The sequence below is a fragment of the Hypanus sabinus genome, chromosome 2, assembly GCF_030144855.1.
Source record: "Hypanus sabinus isolate sHypSab1 chromosome 2, sHypSab1.hap1, whole genome shotgun sequence".
In the NCBI taxonomy this organism is placed as follows: Eukaryota; Metazoa; Chordata; class Chondrichthyes; order Myliobatiformes; family Dasyatidae; genus Hypanus; species Hypanus sabinus.
The window spans coordinates 179,132,897-179,152,440 of record NC_082707.1 but is presented as its reverse complement, the minus strand read 5'-3'; the positions used below and the strand labels follow the sequence as shown (position 1 = coordinate 179,152,440).

At 41.5% G+C, this 19,544-nt stretch overlaps 1 protein-coding gene across 11 annotated transcripts in view; it reads left to right on the top strand.

Moving 5' to 3' along the window:
• Positions 1 to 19,544, top strand: part of ttll5 (tubulin tyrosine ligase-like family, member 5) — a 439,573-nt gene that overhangs the window by 112,223 nt on the left and 307,806 nt on the right. For all 11 annotated transcript variants that reach the window (XM_059960284.1, XM_059960287.1, XM_059960300.1 and 8 more), the window contains 2 exons: positions 644 to 735; positions 1,335 to 1,442. In XM_059960284.1, the coding sequence (XP_059816267.1) occupies positions 644 to 735; positions 1,335 to 1,442 (200 nt within the window). The remainder of the gene's footprint in view (positions 1 to 643; positions 736 to 1,334; positions 1,443 to 19,544) is intronic.

Below are 19,544 nucleotides of genomic sequence, written 5' to 3'. Positions count from 1 at the left end.
GTTATAGTTAGAGATAATGGGTGCTTTGGAATGTGGGCCATCCAATTAAGGGAGTGGATATTTGTGCTGCGTGCCTGACACTGATGTGAGCTGGGGTCCTTTGTTTGGCGAGAAACGGAGAGAAGATGCTGGAGAGAACAGGTGGTAGGATTCGATTCGGTGGGAGACTATATTTCAATGGAGCAAAGTGCTGAGGTCTACTGAGGATCGGTGAATGTTACTTTGGGAAGCGTTGAGCTCTAACTTGTGCATATTTGACTGTTTAATGATAATGGGCCCTTTTTTGTTTTTTCCTCTTCTTTACTAACCGTTTAGTTAAGATTTATAAATATAATTATTTTAATCGTATGCAGTGTGCTGTCTGTTACTTCTTGGCACTGAGTTGTAACAGGGTGGCAAATTACACAGCATCCACACAGACTGGGGTTTGGGGTGGGAAAGCCATCTCAATCGCACGGGTTTGGTGTGATGAGAATGTGTGTTCCCTAGACTTACGCAGCAAAGGAAACCAAAGAGGTTTCATAAATACAAATTCTTTTTTTCGCTCTCCCTCCTGACTGAAATAGCAGTTAAAGTTGGACTTGCTTTCTCTAGCAGAGAGCACTGCACTAATCATCCCATTCCTCTTCAATCTTTTTTTTAGCTGTGATGACCCGGAAGTGGAGGATTATGGAAACAAGTGGAGTATGAGTGCCATGCTGCGGTACCTGAAGCAAGAAGGAGTGGACACAGCCAGTGAGTGACATCTTGCTCTGTGGCTTGTAGCCCAGTTACTTATTTATTTTGTTTAGAGATACATCAGGGTAACCGGCCTTTCTTGCACAATGAGCCCATGCTGCCCATTTATACCCATGTGACCCATTAACCTACTAACCCATACATCTTTGGAATGTGGGAGGAAACCCATTGGTTGTGGAGAGAATATACTGTACACACTCCTTACAGACAGTGCCGGGAATTGAACCCCAATCATTGGTACTGTAATAGCTAGCCGCCTAAAATTTATCACTTACTTGGTCACTCTGAAATCCTTGTCCCACTAGTACAATAAACCATTCAGTGAAAGCTTCAGAGCTGCATCGAGAAATGGAAATCAATGAGAGTACTTCCCTGTGCATTGGCTGGCCTTACACTGAGGGTGTGCAGGCCTGTGCTGTTGCACCACAGCAGGGATCTGCCTTCAGGTGATGGGCAGTGAGAAGCAGTGCCCGACTGGAGAGGTGGGTGGGTGCACAATGTTGTGGGTTTTGCCACTGATGGGGTTTGGTGGTCCAAAGCTGGTGTATGACTGTGGATAGAATTCATTCCTATTGTTGCCACTCTTCCCTCTGCAGCTTTGATGGCTCAGATTGAGGACCTCATCATCAAGGCACTCATCTCAGCTGAGCTTCACATTGCCTCTGCCACCAAAATGTTTGTGCCCCATAAAGCCAACTGCTTTGGTATGTATCATGTTTAATTGATTACTTTTATACATTTGCTCATGATAGTTAAAGGGGCATTTCATCCCATCAAATGTATGCCAGCACTCAGCATTCCATTCTCTTTCACATACCCACTCCCTTCTGAGTCTCCTGATGCACCCAAATGAGGAGCCTGGCCAATTAATCTAGCTGCACAGTTTTACATGGGTGGAGGTAGCAACCTACATGGTCACAGGGAGAATATACGAACTCCTGACAGGAAGCATCGGAGCTCAGAGTAACTGTTGGTTGTTGGAACTGTGCAGCACGCTGGATAGGTACTGTGCCCTGTTCTACACATTGTATTCTTGGAAGCTTTTCATTGCAGCTTTGCACTGATGTGTGAATTTCTAGAACTGCCATAAAACTTACAGGAGTGCGCAGAACAGAGGAAGCTGGGAATACAAATCCATAATTCTTTGAAAGTGGTGTCACAGGTTGGTAGTCATAAAGAAAACTTTTGGCACATTGGCCTTCATAAGTCCAAGTATTGCTTACAGTAGTTAGGATGTTATTCTGAAATTGTACACTTCATTGGTGAGGCCTAGTTTGGAGTATTGTGGTCAGGTTTGGTCACCTACCTAACGGAAAGATGTCAAAAAATTGAAAGAGTGCAGAAAAAAAATTAGAAGGATGTTACAGTGCCGTTAAAAAGTACGTACCCCCCCCCCCCCCCAGAAGCTTTCATCTTTTATTGTTTTACGACAGTGAATCACAGTGGATTTAATTTGGCTTTTTTAACATTGATCAACAGAAAAGACTCCTGTGTCAAAGTGAAAACAAATTTCTACAAATTGGTCTAAATTATTAAACACAATAATTGATGCACAATTACTCACTCCCCTTAAAGTCAGTATTTAATAGATTTTCCTTTGGCAGCAATTACAGTCTTGTGTCTGTGTGGATAGGTCCCGTTCAGCTGAGCACATCTGCACACTACAATTTTACCCCCATTCTTTACAAAACCGCTTAAGCTCCATGAGATTACATGGGGATTGTGAGTGAACAGCCCCTTTCAAGTTCAGCCACAGATTCTCAATTAGATTGAAGTCTGGACTCTGACTTGGCCACTCCAGGACATTAACTTTGTTGTTTTTAAGTCATTCCTTTGTAGCTTTGGCTTTATACTTCGGGTTATTGACTTGCTGGAAGATAAATTTTCTCCCAAGTCGCAATTCTCTTGCAGATTGCATCAGGTTTTCTTACAGGACTTCCCTGTATTTTGCTACATTCATTTTACCCTCTACCTTTACAAGCCTTCCAGGGCCTGCTGCAGTAAAGCATCCTCACAGCATGATGCAACCGCCACCATGCTTTATGGTAGGGATGGAGTGTTTTTGATGATGTGCACTGTTTGGCTTATGCCAAGCATAGCATTTAGTCTGACGGCCAGAAAGCATAATTTTGGTTTAATCAGACCTCAGAACCTTCCTCCATCTGACTTCAGAGTCTTCCATGTGCCTTCTGGCAAACTCTAGTTGAGATTTCATGTGAGTTTTTTTCAACAGTGGCTTTCTCTTTGCTTTTCTCCCATAAAGCTGCAACTGGTGAAGAACCCAGGCAACAGTTGATGTCTGTGCTGTGTCTCCCATCTCAGCCACTGAAGCTTGTAACTCCTCCAGAGGTGTTATAGGTCACTTGGTGGCCTCCCTCACTAGCCCCTTAGAAACAGAAACATAAAAAACCTGCAGCTCAATGCAGGCTCCTTGGCCCACAAAGCTGTGCTGAACATGTCCTTACTTTAGAAATTACCTAGGGTTACCCATAGCCCTCTATTTTTTGAAGCTCCATATACCTATCCAGGAGTCTCTGAAAAGGCCCTATCGTATCTGCCTCCACCATCGTCGCCGGCAGCCCATTCCACATACTCACCACTCTGCGTTTAAAAAAAAAAAAAAAAAATTGCCACTGACATCTCCTCTGTACCTACTAAGCACCTTAAAACTGTGCCCTCTCATGCTAGCCATTTCAGCCCTGGGAAAAAGCCTCTGACTATCCACAGGATCAATGCCTCTCATCTTCTTGTACACTTCTATCAAGTCACCTCTCATCCTCCATTGCTCCAAGAGAAACGGCCGTGTTCACTTAACCTATTCTCATAAGTCATTCTCCCCAATCCAGGCAACATACTTGTAAATCTCCCCTGCACCCTTTCTATGGCTTCCATATCCTTCCTGTAGTGAGGCGACCAGAACTGAGCACAGTACTCCAAGTGGGGTCTGACCAGGGTCCTATATAGCTGCTCCTAAACTCAATTCCATGATTGATGAAGGCCAATGCACGGTATGCATCATGGAGTCAACCTACGCAGCAGCTTTGAGTGTCCTAAGGACTTAGACCACAAGATCCCTCTGATCCTCCACACTGCCAAGAGTCTTAACATTAATACTATTTCTGCCATCATATTTGACCTACCAAAATGAGCCACCTCACCTTATCTGTGTTGAGCTCCATCTGCCACTTTCAGCCCAGTTTTGCATCCTATCATTGTCCCACTGTAACCTCTGACAGCCCTCCATGCTATCCACAATAACCCCAACCATTATGTCATTAGCAAATTTGCTAACCCATCCCTCCACTTCTTCATCCAGGTCATTTATGAAAATCACGAAGAGTAAGGGTCCCAAAACGGATCCCTGAAGCACACCACTGGTGACCAACCTCCATGCGGAATATGACCCATCTACAACCACTGTTTGTCTTCTGGAGGCAAGCCAATTCTGGATCCACAAAGCAATGTTCCCTTGGGTCCCATTGCCTCCTTACTTTCTCAATAGGCTTGGCATGGGGTACCTTATAAAATGCCTTGCTGAAATCCATATACACTATATCTACTGCTCTACCTTCATCAATGAGTTTAGTCACACCCTCAAAAAATTCAATTAGGCTCATAAGGCATGACCTATCTTTGACAGAGCTATGCTGACTATTCCTTATCATATTACTACTCTCCGAATGTTAATAAATCCTGCCCCTCAGGATCTTCTCCATCAGCTTACCAACCACTGAAGTAAGACTCACTGGTTTATAATTTCCTGGGCTATCTCTACTCCCCTTCTTGAATAAGGAAACAACATCTACAACCCTCCAATCCTCTGGAACCTCTCCAGTCCCCATTAATGATGCAAAGATCATCGCCAGAGGCTCAGCAATCTCCTCTCTCACCTCCCACAGTGGCCTGGGCTGTATCTTGTACGGTCCTGGTGACTTATCCAACTTGATGCTTTCCAAAAGCTCCAGCACATGCTCATCGTTAATACCTACACGCTCAAGCTTTTCAGTCCACTGTAAATCATCTCTACAATCACCAAGATTCTTTTCCATAGTTAATACTGAAGCAAGTTATTCATTAAGTACTTCTGCTATCTCCTCCAGTTACATACACACTTTTTCACTGTCACACTTGATTGGTCCTATTCTTTCACATCTTATCCTCTTGCTCTTCACATACTTGTAGAATGCCTTGGGGTTTTCCTTAATCGTGTCCACCAAGCCTTCTCACAGCCCCTTCTGGCTCTCCTAATTTCATTCTTAAGCTCCTTCCTGCTGGCCTTAAAATCTTCTAGATCTCTATCATTACCTAGTTTTTTGAACCTTTTGTAAGGTCTTTTTCTTGTCTAGATTTACAACAACCTTTGTACACCAGCCTTCCTGTACCCAACCATCCTTTCCCTGTTTCATTGGAAAATACCTATACAGAGCTCCACGCAAATATCCCCTGAATATTTGCTACATTTCTTCTGTATGTTTCCCTGAGAACATGTTTCCAATTTAAGCCTCCAATTTCCTGCCTGATAGCCTTATAATTCCCCTTACTCCAATTAAACGATTTTCTAACTTGTCTGTTACTGTGTCTCTCCAATGCTACTGTAAAGGAGATAGAATTATGATCACTATCTCCAAAATGCTCTCCCACTGAGAGATCTGTCACCTGACTAGGTTCATTTCCCAATACAAGATCAGGTACAGCCTCTCCTCTTGTAGGTTTATCTACATATTATGTCAAGAAACCTTCCTGAACATACTTAACAAACTCTATCCCATCTAAACCCATCGCTCAAGGGAGATGCCAATCGATAATTGGGAAATTAAAATCTCGCACTATGACAACCCTGTTATTATTACTCCTTTCCAGAATCTATGTCCCTATCTGCTCCTCGATGTCCCTGTTACTATTGGGTGGTCTATAAAAAAACACCCAGTAGAGTTATTGACCCTTTCCTATTTTTAACTTCCACCCAGAGAGACTCCGTAGACAATCCCTCCATGACTTCCTCGTTTGCTGCAGCCATGACACTATCTCTGATCAACAGTGCCTCGACCAACCTCTTTTGCCTCCCTTCCTGTCCTTTCTGAAACATCTAAAGCCTGGTACTTGGGCCAAGTCTCTGTAAAGGCCACAACATCATAGCTCCGGTCACTCAGGTTTTAAGGACTGCATGCTGTAGGCAGATTTACAGTTGTGCCATATTCCCTGCATTTCTTGATGATTGATTTAACTGTACTCCAAGGGATATTCAGTGACTTGGAAATTTTCTTATATCCATCTCCTGACTTGTCCTTTTCAGTAATATTTTTGTGGAGTTGTTTGGTGTCATCTTTTGTCTTCATGGTGTAGTTTTTGCTTGGATATTGACTCAACAGCAGTTGAATCTTCCAGATACAGGCATATTTTTACTATAATCAATTGAAAAACCTTGATGACACACAGGTGATCTCCATTTAACTAATTATGCAACTTCTAAAACCAGTAGGTTGCACCAGTGATGATTTGGTGTGTCATATTAAAGGGGGTGAATATTTATGCAATCAATTATTTTTGTGTTTGGTATTTGTAATTAATTTAGATCACTTTGTAGAGTTCTGTTTTCACTTGGAGATGAAAGAGCCTTTTTCTGTTGATCAGTTTCAGAAAAAGCCAAATTAAATCCACAGTGTTGTAAAACAATAAAACATGAAAACTTCCTAGTGAGGGGGGGCGGGTGTGAATATTTTTTTTAGGCATTGTATAGGGAAGGGTTGAATAGGTTAAGATCTTTTTCCCTAGAACTTAGAAGAATGAGGAGAGATTTGATAGAGGTATACAAAATTATGAAGGGTATAGATAGAGTAAATGAAAGCAGTCTTTTCCTACTGAGTTTGGGTGAGACGAGAATTAGAGGTCAAGGGTTAAGGGTGAAATGTGAAATGTTTAAGGGGAACATGAGGGGGAGCTCCTTCATTCGAAGGGTGGTGAGAGTGTGGAACGAGCTGCCAGAAGAAGTGGTGGATGTGGGTTCAATTTCAACATTGAAGAGAAATTTGGACAGGTACATAGATGAGAGGGGTATGGTGGGCTATGATCTGGATGCAGGTTAATAGCACTAAGCACATTAATAGTTTGACACGGACTAAATGGTCTGTTTCTGTTCTGCAGTGTTCTATGACTTTAACATGGAACATTACACTGCAGTACAGGCCCTTCGGTCCACAATATTATACCAACCTTTTAACCTACTCTTAAGATTAATATAACCCAATCCTTGCACATAGTAGCCTTCCATTTTGCTTTTATCCATGTGCCTATCTAAGTTTCTTAAATACCCCTAACCTTCCTTGCAGCATATTGCATGCACCCACCACTCTTTGTGTGTAAAAAAATACTTTCCACTGATTTCTCACCTGTACTTTTCTCCAGTCAGCTTAAAATGTTGCCCACTTGTATCAGCCACTTCTGTCCTGGGATAAAGTCTCTAACTGTCCACTCTTATCATCTTGTACACTTCTATCGAATCACTTCACATCCTCCTTCATTGCAAAGAGAAAATTCCTCGTTTGCTCAACTTTGCCTCATAAGACATGCCCACTAGTCCAGGTAGCATCCTGGTAACTCTCCTCTGCACCCTCTCTAAGGCTTCCACATCTTTCCTATAATGAGTTGACCAGAACTGAACTTAATACTCTAAGTGTGGTCTATCTTGCGGCTCTTGAACTCAATTTCCACCCCCCCCCCCCACTGCAACTAATTAAGCTCAACAGACCATTCTTAACTACCCTATCAACTTGCACAGCAAAATTTAGAAATAAAAGCAGAATCGAGTTTAAGATATGGGCATATGTTGTGAAATTTATTTTTTTGTGGCATCAGTACATTATAGCACATAATAAAACATTTTAAATTGCAATAAGAAATATATATTGAAATATATTTTAAAGGTTAAATTAAAATAAGTAGTTTAGAAAGGGAGCAAAAAGAGGAAAATAATTGATGTAGTGTTAATGGGTTGGTTCATTGTTTATTCAGAAATCTGATGGCAGAGGGTAAGATACTGTTCCTAAAATGTTGAGTGTGTGTCTTCGGGATCCAGTACCACCTCCTTGATGGTTGCAATGAGAAAAAGGCACGTCCTGGGTGATGGGGATTCTTAATGATGCATGCTGCCTTTTTGAGGCATCGTCCCTTGAAGATGTCCTTGATTCTGGGGAGCTTTGTACCCATGATGGAGCTGGGTGAGTTTGTGGACTCTAAGATCCCTATGTTCCTCCACACTGCTAAGAATCCTGCCATTAACTCTGTATTCTGCCTTCAAATTTGTCCACGTTATAACTTGTAAGAATTAGAAAAACATGATTAACTGGAGGCATATTTGCTTATTCAGTTTGGATGAGCCATCCAATTAATCCCACTTACATATAACATAGAAGTTTACTGCACAGGACCAAACCCTTCTGTGCCAACCATGACAAATTTTAAATTGTTAAATTAGTTTATTGTGGTCACAAGTATCGTAGTACTGTGAAAAACTCGTCTAGGAATTGAATTATTGTTGTCACATGTAATGAAGTACAGTAAAAAAGCTTGTCTTGCATACTGGTTATACAGATCAAATCATTACAAAGTACATTGAGAAAGAATAAGGTAAAATAGTAACAGAATGTAAAAGCTACAGAGAAAGTACTGTCCAGGTGGACAATAAGTTGGAAGTTTATAATGAGATAGATTGTGAGGTCAAGAGTTTATCTTACTATACTAGAGGACAGTTCAGCGGTCCCATAACAGTGGGATAGAAACTTTCTTGAGCTGGTGGTATGCTCTGGCAGGGTTTTGTACCTTTTGCTCAATGGGAGAGGGGAGAAGAGAGGATGTCTGAGGTGGGTGGCGTCTTTGATTATTGTGGCTGCTTTGGTGAGGCAGCGAGAAGTATACACAGGTTCTTTGGAGGGGAGACTGCCAATCTAAACTAATTTCTGCTGCCTGCATGTGGTCTATATCCCACCTGTTTATGTTTCATGCTCTGCCTCCAGATTCCTGCAGATTTTCTCTCTCTGATCCCTCTAAGTTGAAAAGTTGTCTACTGAGGACATCATTCACTAATGTTGTAAAGAGAAGGGAACCTGCAGTCCTTGACCTGTGTGATTCTTTTCATATGAGTTGGACTCTAGATAACAGTCCTTGTGTGTTTGCTGGTCATTCTTTTCAAGTTGCAGCTTAGCTGGCGATTCTTGACCTCACCACCCTTACACCCTCTGGATCACCACCCTCCCCCCAAACCACTTTTCCACTGTTCGATTTACAGGAAAATTGGTGTCACACATTAGTTATGATAGACAGCATTTTCAAATGCAGAGAGTCATGAATACTTAAATGCCCTGAGTGGAAATGGACGGTGGTTTGGGATGGTTGAGGATATACAGCATTAAGTTGAGTCTATGTAGAAATTGAGGTTCCTGTCTTGTGGCAGAATTCAGAATAGATTCCAGCACTTGGTTGCCCTGACACTCCCAACTCAAATGCAATTCTGGGAAGAGTGGATGAAGCAGTCTCATGTCTTCTCTAGTTAAAGGAATGACTGTTTACTGGCAACATATGTCTGTGATATGGTGGTCCCACTAGTGTAGTGCAAAGAGGGTTCTGATTGCTTAATGAGGTAGGGCCTGTGGACTGTAGAGACCAAGAAATCCTTTACAATTTCACCCCAGTTACAGGATTAAACATTGGCAGCTGAGTTGGGGAGCAAGGTTCTGTCAGTACCTGTGTGGTGTAGTGCATTCATTTATGTTCTATCTCACTCTAGGGAATTAAGGCAAATGGGATTAAAATATAGAGAGTACAACATTACAGTACAGTACACGCTTTTCAGCCCATGATGTTGTGACAACCTTTTAACCTACTCTAAGATCAATCTAACCCTTCCATCCTATATAGTTCTTGATTTTTCTTTCATCCATGTGCCTATCTAAGAGTTTCTTAATTATCCCTAATGTATCAGCCTCTGCCACCACCCATGGTAGGGTGGTCCACTCACTCACCATTCTCTGTTTAAAAATAACTTGCTTCTGACATCCCCCCTGTAGTTTCTACCAGTTACCTTAAAATGATGTCCCTTCAGTGCAGAAAAAGTGGCACTGAGATTAAAGATCAACTGTTGACCCTGTTGTGTGGGAGAAAATCTGCAAAGGGCTGAATGGCCTACTCCAGCTTCTATTTCTTGTTTTCTTAAGAGTGTGATTGAACATGCATTAGCATTTCCCTACGAGTGTATGCATGCCATCTTTGGAGGAGCTGGAGAAATCGCATGGACCATGGAAAGATGAAGCCAAGTTTAGTGGCATGGGACAGAATTCTGTTTTCTCCAAGAACACACTGCACAGCATTTTGAAAAGGCAAAATCTAATAAAAGTAAAAATAAATAAACACAAGTAATGAAAACCTCTGTCATGTGCTGGTTGGGAGCCAAGCATCAGATGGTTTGCTTTGAATGCGGGACTTCAAATTAACTTGCCTCACATGGAGACAAGCTAACCCACTTATTAAAAACTTGACTAACAACCTCTGGCAGGAGGCATTTCTCAGCTCACTGTGAAGCTTGCTTGCTTTGCTGATTCGAGGCTCCCTGTGGTCACCTTCACCACCACCCCCACCCACGTACCCTCAGTGAAAACTAAACCTGGCCCAGGGATTTCTCTCCATTTTCTTTAAGCTGTTGCTTTATTTTATAAATTATTTGTGGATTTCATTTTTAATTATGTCTTTAATTTATTTTTTTATATTTTGTATATAATTTGTTTTTGTCCATTGCAATCCAAGTACAGGCTGTACCCTTTTACCTCCCACTGCTGCCACCAACTTTTGCTCCATCCACTGTCATGAAACAGAGCATTCGAACTTTTCAGTTGCCTGTGGCATTGCTTTTCTCACTCTCTTGTTCAATTGTAACTGTAAGTTGTTTAGCCATTCATTTCTCGTTTTGGCTCTTATCAGAAGTACTGTTAACCCTAAAATCGAATGGATTGGCCTCATCAATTGCTAGATAGCTGGCACCAAATATTAAAAGTATACTGATTCACAGTTAGAGATTCTGCAGATGCTGGAAATCCAGAGCAACCTACATGAAATATTGGAGGAACTCGGTGAGTCAGGTAGCATCTATGGAGGAGAATAAATAGTTGACATTTCAAGCCAGACCCTTCATCAGGACTGGAAAGGAAAGGAGCAGAAGCCAGAAAAAGAAGGTGGTGGAGGTGAAAAGTACAAGCTGGCAGGCAATAGGTGAGATAAGATGAGAAGGAAGGGACTCAGAGTTACAAAATACAGGACCAAGGTTCTTTGACCCACATGGCCCATGCCAGCCAAGTTGCCTTTCGTCCCATTTGTCTGTGTCTGACCCATATGACTCTAAGTCTTTCCTTTCCATGTTCCTGTCCAAAGGTCTTTTAAATTATTTTAATGCATGTCCCTCAATAAAATTTAAAGAGAAAATGTAGTAAACACTCAGTAAGTCAGGCAGCACCTATGGAAAGAGAAGTGGAGAAAGAAAAAGTGTCCATGTCTCAGATTGAAGACATTGCTTCAGAACTGGAAAGAGCAGAAATGCAGGTTGAAAATTGCAGAGAAGATAGTGAGAGGGGTGGATAGGGCTAAGGAAACATTTGTGACAGGGTGAGGTCTAGGTTGTTGTGGGATAAAGTTCCTCCAGTCAATGGGTCATGTTGTCAGTTAAAAGTAATACCACAAAGAAGAAAAACATTGCAAAATGCAGAGTAGTCAGTCTGTGCTAACAAATAGAGCCAAAGGGCAATGCAGCACAGTTACAGATCCTTCAGCCTACCAGTCAATGCCAACCACATTGTCTACCCAGGTATTCCAAATTTCTTCCCTCAACCTGCCCTTCTAACAGGGCAGCATTGATTCAATACACCTTTCCCTCATAATACATACTTTGGCAGAGGGCAGCTCTCCCTCAGTTCTGCCCTCTGGCAAAGGGACATCCCTGGCCAACCCTTTTCTTGTTCATTTTCTCTTTCACATACTTTCTAATTTTTGGATGATTTATTTTCAGATTGTGATGTGTTTATTGCCCACCCTTAATCTGAATTTGAGAAGGTAACACTGACCCACTTTGCTGTGGTTCAGTAGTCCTTGTGCTGATGATGAGCATATAATACTGTTTCAGGTAGGGAGTTGCAGAATCTAGACCAAGTGACAGAGGGAATAGATTAGTTCCCTTTTTATCCTCTGCAGCAAGTTTAGCTGCCAATGCCCACGATTTGAATGGTGAGTGCTCCCTCCCTACCAAGAGGAGATACTTCCAGCTAGGGAAGTAATTTAAACATCGTTCATTTATTTTTAGTGATACATCTTTAAATTTAGATAAAATTCTTAAGACACATTTAAAGCTCAGAGATTTTCTATCTCATGAAAGATTTCCAAATTCCAAAATGATTTTGAAAACACAGGTACAATTCCTATAAGCTAAAAAGACATACCAATGAGTTGCAAAAAATCAAGTTGTCCATTGCAAAAATTGAAGGCAGAGGAATGGATTCTAGTTAACCCCATCTTTTTGTCATTCTTCTTAATGTTCCTTGATCATTCATAACAAACCAACTGCTCTCTTACATTTATACTATTTTTCTGCCACTTGGGTGACTTCACACACATGATATTTTTTCAGATACCTTTTCACACAGATGGTCGAAAAGATTCTCGGTGCAGAGTTCTCAAATATCAAAAGTTCATGCTGTGAATGCTGACTCTGAGTACACAAATCTTCCACTATTGATAGATCAGCTATTTGATGTGCTACGTGATAGTATCAATTGGTCTACAAGATCCCTTGAACTAAATAATTTATCCAGTGTTATCTGGTTTGATGTAGTCCAAATAACATAACCCATTGTCTTACATTGCATTTCTTGAACAACCAGCTCCGTGCACCTTAGGCCAGTAATCTGTGCTCTATAGACAGTGCTGTTTGTTTGCAAAGCTGTCCTTTTAACTTAAGACTGATTTTTGCTCGCCAGTTAAATTAATAACTGAAGCCTAGCTGCCGTTTGCAACAAGAAACTGAACAAAGAATAGTGGTTGGAAGTTTAAGTTGCTCAAAAACAATTCTTCAATCTTTAGAAGTATCAACTGTTATGTTAGAAAGCTGAGCTTAGCAAAAAGACCCCTTGATCCTGGCAGTGAATATCCATCACAACATATTTCAAGATGCAATGAAAAGCTTGTCTTGCATACTGTTCCTACAGATCAAATTATTCCACATTGCATTGACCTGGAATAAGATAAAACAATAACATGTAGAATAAAGTGTAAAAGCTACCAAAAGAGTACAGTGCAGGTAAACAATAAATTTCACAATCATAACAAGGTGGATTGTGAGGCTGAGAGTCTCAAAAGAAGTGAATAGGGGCAGTCAGAACATACTGAGTACCACAGGTCATGGGGTAGTTAGCTACTTAGCAAGGGCCAATGAAAAAGAGGTTAAATTTAAGCAGAGCAACTATTGTGGGAGCACCTTTGTTTGAGGGGCCTGTGTAGAGTGGGATATTGAGGCTTAGGTGAGAAGGGGCAAAGACTGTAGATTAGGAGTTCCCAACCTGGGTTGATGGACCCCCAGGTTAATGGTAAGGCTTCATGGCAAAAAAAATGTTAGGAGCCCCTAAATATAGATAGATTTTGAGTAATTTATTTACGTAAGGGTCTCTTAAATGTCCCTTATGTATCTGCCTCTACCTCCACCATAGCAGTACATTCCACGCACCCACCACTCTCTGTGTAAAGAAAAAAAAAACATCCACCACAGACATTCCCTTACTTTCCTCCATTCAACTTAAAGTTTATGCCCATTTCTGCCCTGGAGACATTTTCCAAGATATCCAAGCTATGCTGTATTATTATTAAATTTTGAGTATAATTATAGCTCAGTAACTCACAGCAGTTTGGAGCTTCAAGCAACATCCAATCAGAGACATTGGAAGCCAGAGGAGATGTAGTTCACTCAGGTTTGCCGATTGAGTAGAAAAGTCAGCGATTCGTAGCTGTTTGGAGCTTTGAGCAGTGGCCAATCAGCATTCAGGATTAATTGGCATGAATAAATTAAAGTAAGGCAGGTACAAATGGAGCAGCTATTGTTAGAGTGGACAGAGTTAGTGGGGATTTTGAAGCTTTAGTTCTTTGAGGCTTCAGTTAGAGAAGGCAAAAAAGCTGTAGGTATAGCTACCCTCTCTCCTCCCCCCCTCCAGTTTATTGTTCTTTCTTGTTCATATTTGCTCAGTTAGAACAGTAGAGATCCAGGCAGGATAGTGGGATGCTCCTCTTGTGGGAGGTGGGGAGACAGGGAGTCCTCCAGTGTCCCTGAGGATGACATCTGCATGAAGTGTATCCAGTTGCAGCTTCTTACAAACTGTTAAGGACCTGGAGCTGGAACTGGATGGACTCTAGATCATTCAAGAGTCTGAGTGGTTGAATATCAGGCAATACAGGGGACACAGATTACTGGGAGACAATCAGGAAGAGAAAAGGGCATCGCCAGCCTATGCAGGAACCCCTCAATTACAGGCATACTGCTTTGGATGCTGTTGGGAGTGGGGGGAATGACCTAGTGGTGAAAAGCCACTGTAGTCAGGTCTTAGCACTGTCTGGTTCTGGCTCATAAGGCTAAGCAGTACATGAGGTGAGCTGCAGTGAAAGGGGACTCAATGGTAAGGGGAACAGACAGGAGGTTCTATGGATGAGATGAGATTCCCAGATGGTGTGTTGCTTTCCTGGTGCCAGGATCAGGGATGTCTTGGATTGAGTCCATAGCATTCTTAAGGATGAGCAGCAAGAGGTTGTAGTCCACCTTGATACCAATGATATGGGTAGGAAGGATCACAAGGTCCTACAAAGTGAGTTCAGGAAGTTGAGTGCAAAGTTAAGGAGCAGGATCTCCAAGGTCGTGATCTCAGGATTACTAGCCATACTATGTGCTAGTCAGGCCAGAAATAGGAAGATGATACTGTTTAACATGTGTCTGAAGTGATGGTGCAGGAAGGAGGACTTCAGATTTTTAGATCATTGGGCTTTCTTCCAGGGAAGAAATGGGATGTACAGATGGGATGGCTTTCACCTGAACTGGAGGGGGCCTAATATCATTGTGGGAATATTTGCTGGTGCTGCATGGGGGTGAGGGGTGGGTTAAACTGGAATTGCAGGGGGATGGGAACCAGAGCATAGAGCAGATAGCGGAGTGATAGTGGGAAAAGATGTTGTTAAGCTTGCATACAAAGACAGGAGCCTAGAGGTTGAGCTTGGTGGGATTAATATTCTAAGGTGCACCTATTTCAATGTGAGGAAATTAATAAGAAGGGCGGTTGAGATTAGAGCATGGATCAGCACTTGGAATTATGACATTGAAGCCATTAATGAGATGGTTGCAGTGGGGCAGGACTGGCAGCTGAATGTTCTGGGCTTCATTTGTTTTAGATGTGATAGAGTAGAAGGAATTAAAGGGGGAGGGGTGATGTTATTAGTCAGGGAAAATGTCACAGCAGTGCTCAGACAAGAAAGATTGGAGACTTTGTCCACTGAGGCTATATGGGTGGAGCTGTGGAATAAGAAAAGGATGACCACTAAATAGGATTATTTTATAGACTACCTAACAGTCTGCGGGACTTAGAGAAACAAATTTGTAAGGAGATTGCAGGCAATTGCAAGAAATGTAAGGTTGTGATAGTGGCTCTACGACTATGACACAAGATTTGGCAGAGTTATGGATAGTGAGGAAGGTTATCAAAGTAGGATATAGACCAGTTGGAAATGTGGGCAGAAAAATAACAGGTGGAGTTTAATCTGGACTAGTGTGAGGTGTTGCACTTTGGAAGGTCAAATGTAAGAGGAAGGCAGAGGGTAATTGGCAGGACCCTGAAGAAACATAGATAGGGTGGATAGTCAGAATCTCTTTTTCTATGGTATGAATATCAAAACCATAAGGGCAAAAGTTTAAGGTGAAAGGAAGGAGTTTTAAAAGCAATCTGAGCGTAAGTTTATCTTTACATAGGGAATGGTTGATATCTAGAACACGTTACCAATACTTAGAATAGGCAAGGCAAAAACAGATACGGATTATGCAATTAAATGGAATTAGTATGGAGGGGTATAAAGTTTGGTGTGGAATTGGTGAGATGTAAAAATCAGTACTGTATTATTCTGTGACTGCTGTTGTGGAGTAAATATATGATGGAAATAAAACTTCACTCAAGATGGTGAACCCTGGAGGGCTGTGAAGGCCAATTCACTGGATACATTTGACTACAGCGCACAGTGAGGACTGCCGAGTGCATCATTGGAGCCTCCCTGCCCTCTATTGTGGACCTGTACTCTTCCAGGTTGAAGAAGAGGGCGGGGAACATCATAAAGGACTCCTTTCATCCTGCGCACGGACTGTTTGAACTGCTTCCGTCTGGTAGGCACTTCAGTTCCCTCCAGACTAAGACAAATAGGCACTGGAGAAGTTTTTTCCTTACTGCGGTCACTTTGCTGAACAGTTAACTGCTGGTTAACTGTCGGCTAACTATTACTTGGATTGCACTACTTGTATGTATAATCTATATTTTCATTTATATTTATCATTATTATTGTTATGAGCAGAGAGACAACATCTGCCGGAAGTAAATTCCTTGTATGTGCACAGGTACTTGGCGATTAAAGTCTGATTCTGATTCTGATTCTGATTTGGCAGGTTGTTAGATAAAAAACATAGTATCATGGGGAGGGAGTGAGACTTATTGAGATAGAGCATAAGCCACGATCACATTAAATGTGCAAGCAGACACGATTGGCCTAATGCTCTTTTATTTTCCTATTGGTTCTGCTTCAAGGACAGCTTAGGTTGCGGACTTAAACGTGTGAAGAAAGATGGGGGAAATGGTAGAGAAGATGATTAATGCTGAGACTGCAATATTTTTTTTTTTTTTAAAGAGAGAGGATAAAATGAGTAGAGACCTGAGAGTAGAATTAAGCAATAGGAAAGAAACTAAGATGGATGGAAGTTCAGTATTGGCCTCCTGGTATAGCTGTGAAAGGACAGAAGACACAACTAAAGAGATGAGACCAGCAAAGGCAGGGTAGTTTCAACATGAAAAGATTGAGATGAGATGAGATGTCCTCACTCAGCAGATGGTGAAACTTGAATTCTCTATCACAAGTCACTGAATAAATTTAAGGAGATGGATAAGTTTCTAGACACAACAAGCATCGAGGGTTATGAGACAATTTGTAGAAGGAAACCAATTTGTATTGTTTTGTTAAGTGGCTACAGTAAATTAGCCCTTGTGTAGATGGGTGGAAAGACAGTTGAAAATGTTAATATACGTAGGCAAGAGAATAAACTACAGAGGAATAAGTAGTTCATGGAACTATGGAAACCTGCTGGGTGATGGCAGGTGTGCTAGCAATTTTTAACAAGCATTTAAACAGGCACAAGAATGGACAGGGAATGGAGGGACATACAGTAAACCATGTACAGGCAGATGGGATTAGTCTAGATTGACATCATGGTTGGCAGAGACATGGACCATAGGATCTGTTCTTGAGCTGTAGTGTTCTGTGAATGTTTTGAAAGACTCAATGGGTCAAATGGCCTTTCTGTTTAAAAATGTACTATATTAAATCGTTAGAACATCTGGCATGTAGGTTAATCATGTAATTAATCCTTGAAATATGTGGAATTTTCGAAGTGTGTTCAGGACTGTTTTTTGCATTGATATATCATGGAGCCAATAATGATCAGGTCATACTAGACTTAGTAATAAGTAACAAGGCAGATTTGTTTAATAGCTCTGCCATCCTTGAAGTTTATCTAAGAGCAGTCACAGTGTAATTGACCTCACTGCGGTGTTTGAAAAGAAGAGATGTGAAACATTTACTCAGGTTCATAATCTTGTTATGCTGAATTTTAGCTGATGACAGAGATCTTGCACATTAAACTTGATAGATCGTTTAATGGGAAAAGTGAAAGAAGATAAGTGGGAGTTCAAAAAATACCGTGGTACAGAAACAATTTATATCTCAAGAGGAAAATCACCTGAACTGGAGCTGAGCAAGCTGTCCCTAAGCCCAAGCTGACTCACAAACCCACCATGGCAGGCTGTGAAAATGAATTTATTGCATCTGCTGATTTATAGCTGGCATCAAAAGTAATGGTGAAAACTGCCAGATTGTAGTAAAAGGTCAATGGGTTTGTCTGGCCTTCTGGGAAGGCAGCCTGTCATTCTCATCTGGCCTGGTCTTCATGTGAGTCTAGTCCCACACTGTGTAGCATGCTTTGATAGTCTCTGACAAAGAAGGCCTTTGCAATGTGGTCTTGCCATAGACGTCCACGCCCTGAGAACAAATTAAAGAGATGCATTGGGGAGTAATGAAAGAGAAGGGCTAGGTCTAAGCTGTAAGTGGAATTGCGTGCTGTTTAACGAGTGTTAAACAGAACCACAACAGGAATCTTCCCAAAGCCTATATAAACCCACTGCTCAGCACAGGGTGATTATGACTAAGGCAGAACGTTCTGGTCGACAAGGGATGGGTGGATCTATCAGAGATTGTATGAGATACAATCCTTATTCTTATCTTGAAGTGGAGGGAAACCAGGCAGTATAGAAATACCTGAAGGTGACCTAGTGATGGCATGTACATGCATGCCTGCGTATTTGTGCTGAACAATCCAAACCATATTTTTCATGAAAGCATTGTAGCACAGGAGCCAACTCTGTGTGATTTATACTACCATGGAGAATGCAGCCAGCTCGAGCTGTTTTCAGCTTGTGATCTCAGTAAGTTGTGAGATCATACCTACTTTCCCAGTATAAAGGCTATCAGGGCTACTCCAGTTATTGTGTTCCCCATTCCACTGCAGCAGAGTGAGCTGTGCCAGCAAGAACAAAAGTTATAAGGGAACTGCATGCCTTGTTGTAGAAAGCACAGGTTATTATATGTTTTCAGCACCAGAGCTGGCTGTTTTGCTTTCATGTCTGCATCAAAAATTCAATTTTAATAATAATCTGCACAATTTATCTAATCTCCTTTTGACCATAAGATTCAAAAGATTTGCTCATCTAAACAAATTCTGCTCCTATGACTTATGGACATAGGAGCAGAATTAGGCCATTCAGCCCATTGAATCTGCTTTGCCATAGCTAATTTATTATCCCTCTCAACCCTGTATTTCTGCCTTCTCCACATAACCTTTGACATCCTTACTATTCAAGAACCTATCAACGTGTGCTTTAAATATATGCAATGAATTGGCCTCCATAGCCATCTGAGGCAATGAATTCCACAGATTCACCACCCTCTGGTTAAAGAAATTCCTCGATCTCTGTTCTAAAGGGACATCCTTCGTTTCTGAGGCTGAGCCTTTTGCTTTGTGACTCTCAATTGTGGTATCCTTGCTAAACAAGAATTAATTGTTGATAATAAAACCTGCAGATGCAGAAAATCTGGAATTAAAAACCACAAGGTGTAAGCAAATGGATTGCAAGAGACAAAATCTGTTTTCTGGAAGACCAGAATGGTAATCTATGTGTGAAGCCAACGCACATAAGAGAGATCTTAAATGCTTTATTTGCACCTGTATTTACTTGGGAGACAGATACAGAGTCTGTAGAAGTGAAGCAAAGTAGCATTAACTTCATGGACCCTGTACAGATTGCAGCGAAGGAGGTGTTTGCTACCCCGAAGCAAATCAGGGTGGATTGATCCCCAGGGCCTGACAAGGTATTCCCTCAGACCCTATAGGAGGCAAGTGCAGAAATTGCTGGGGAACTAAAGAGATATTCAAAACA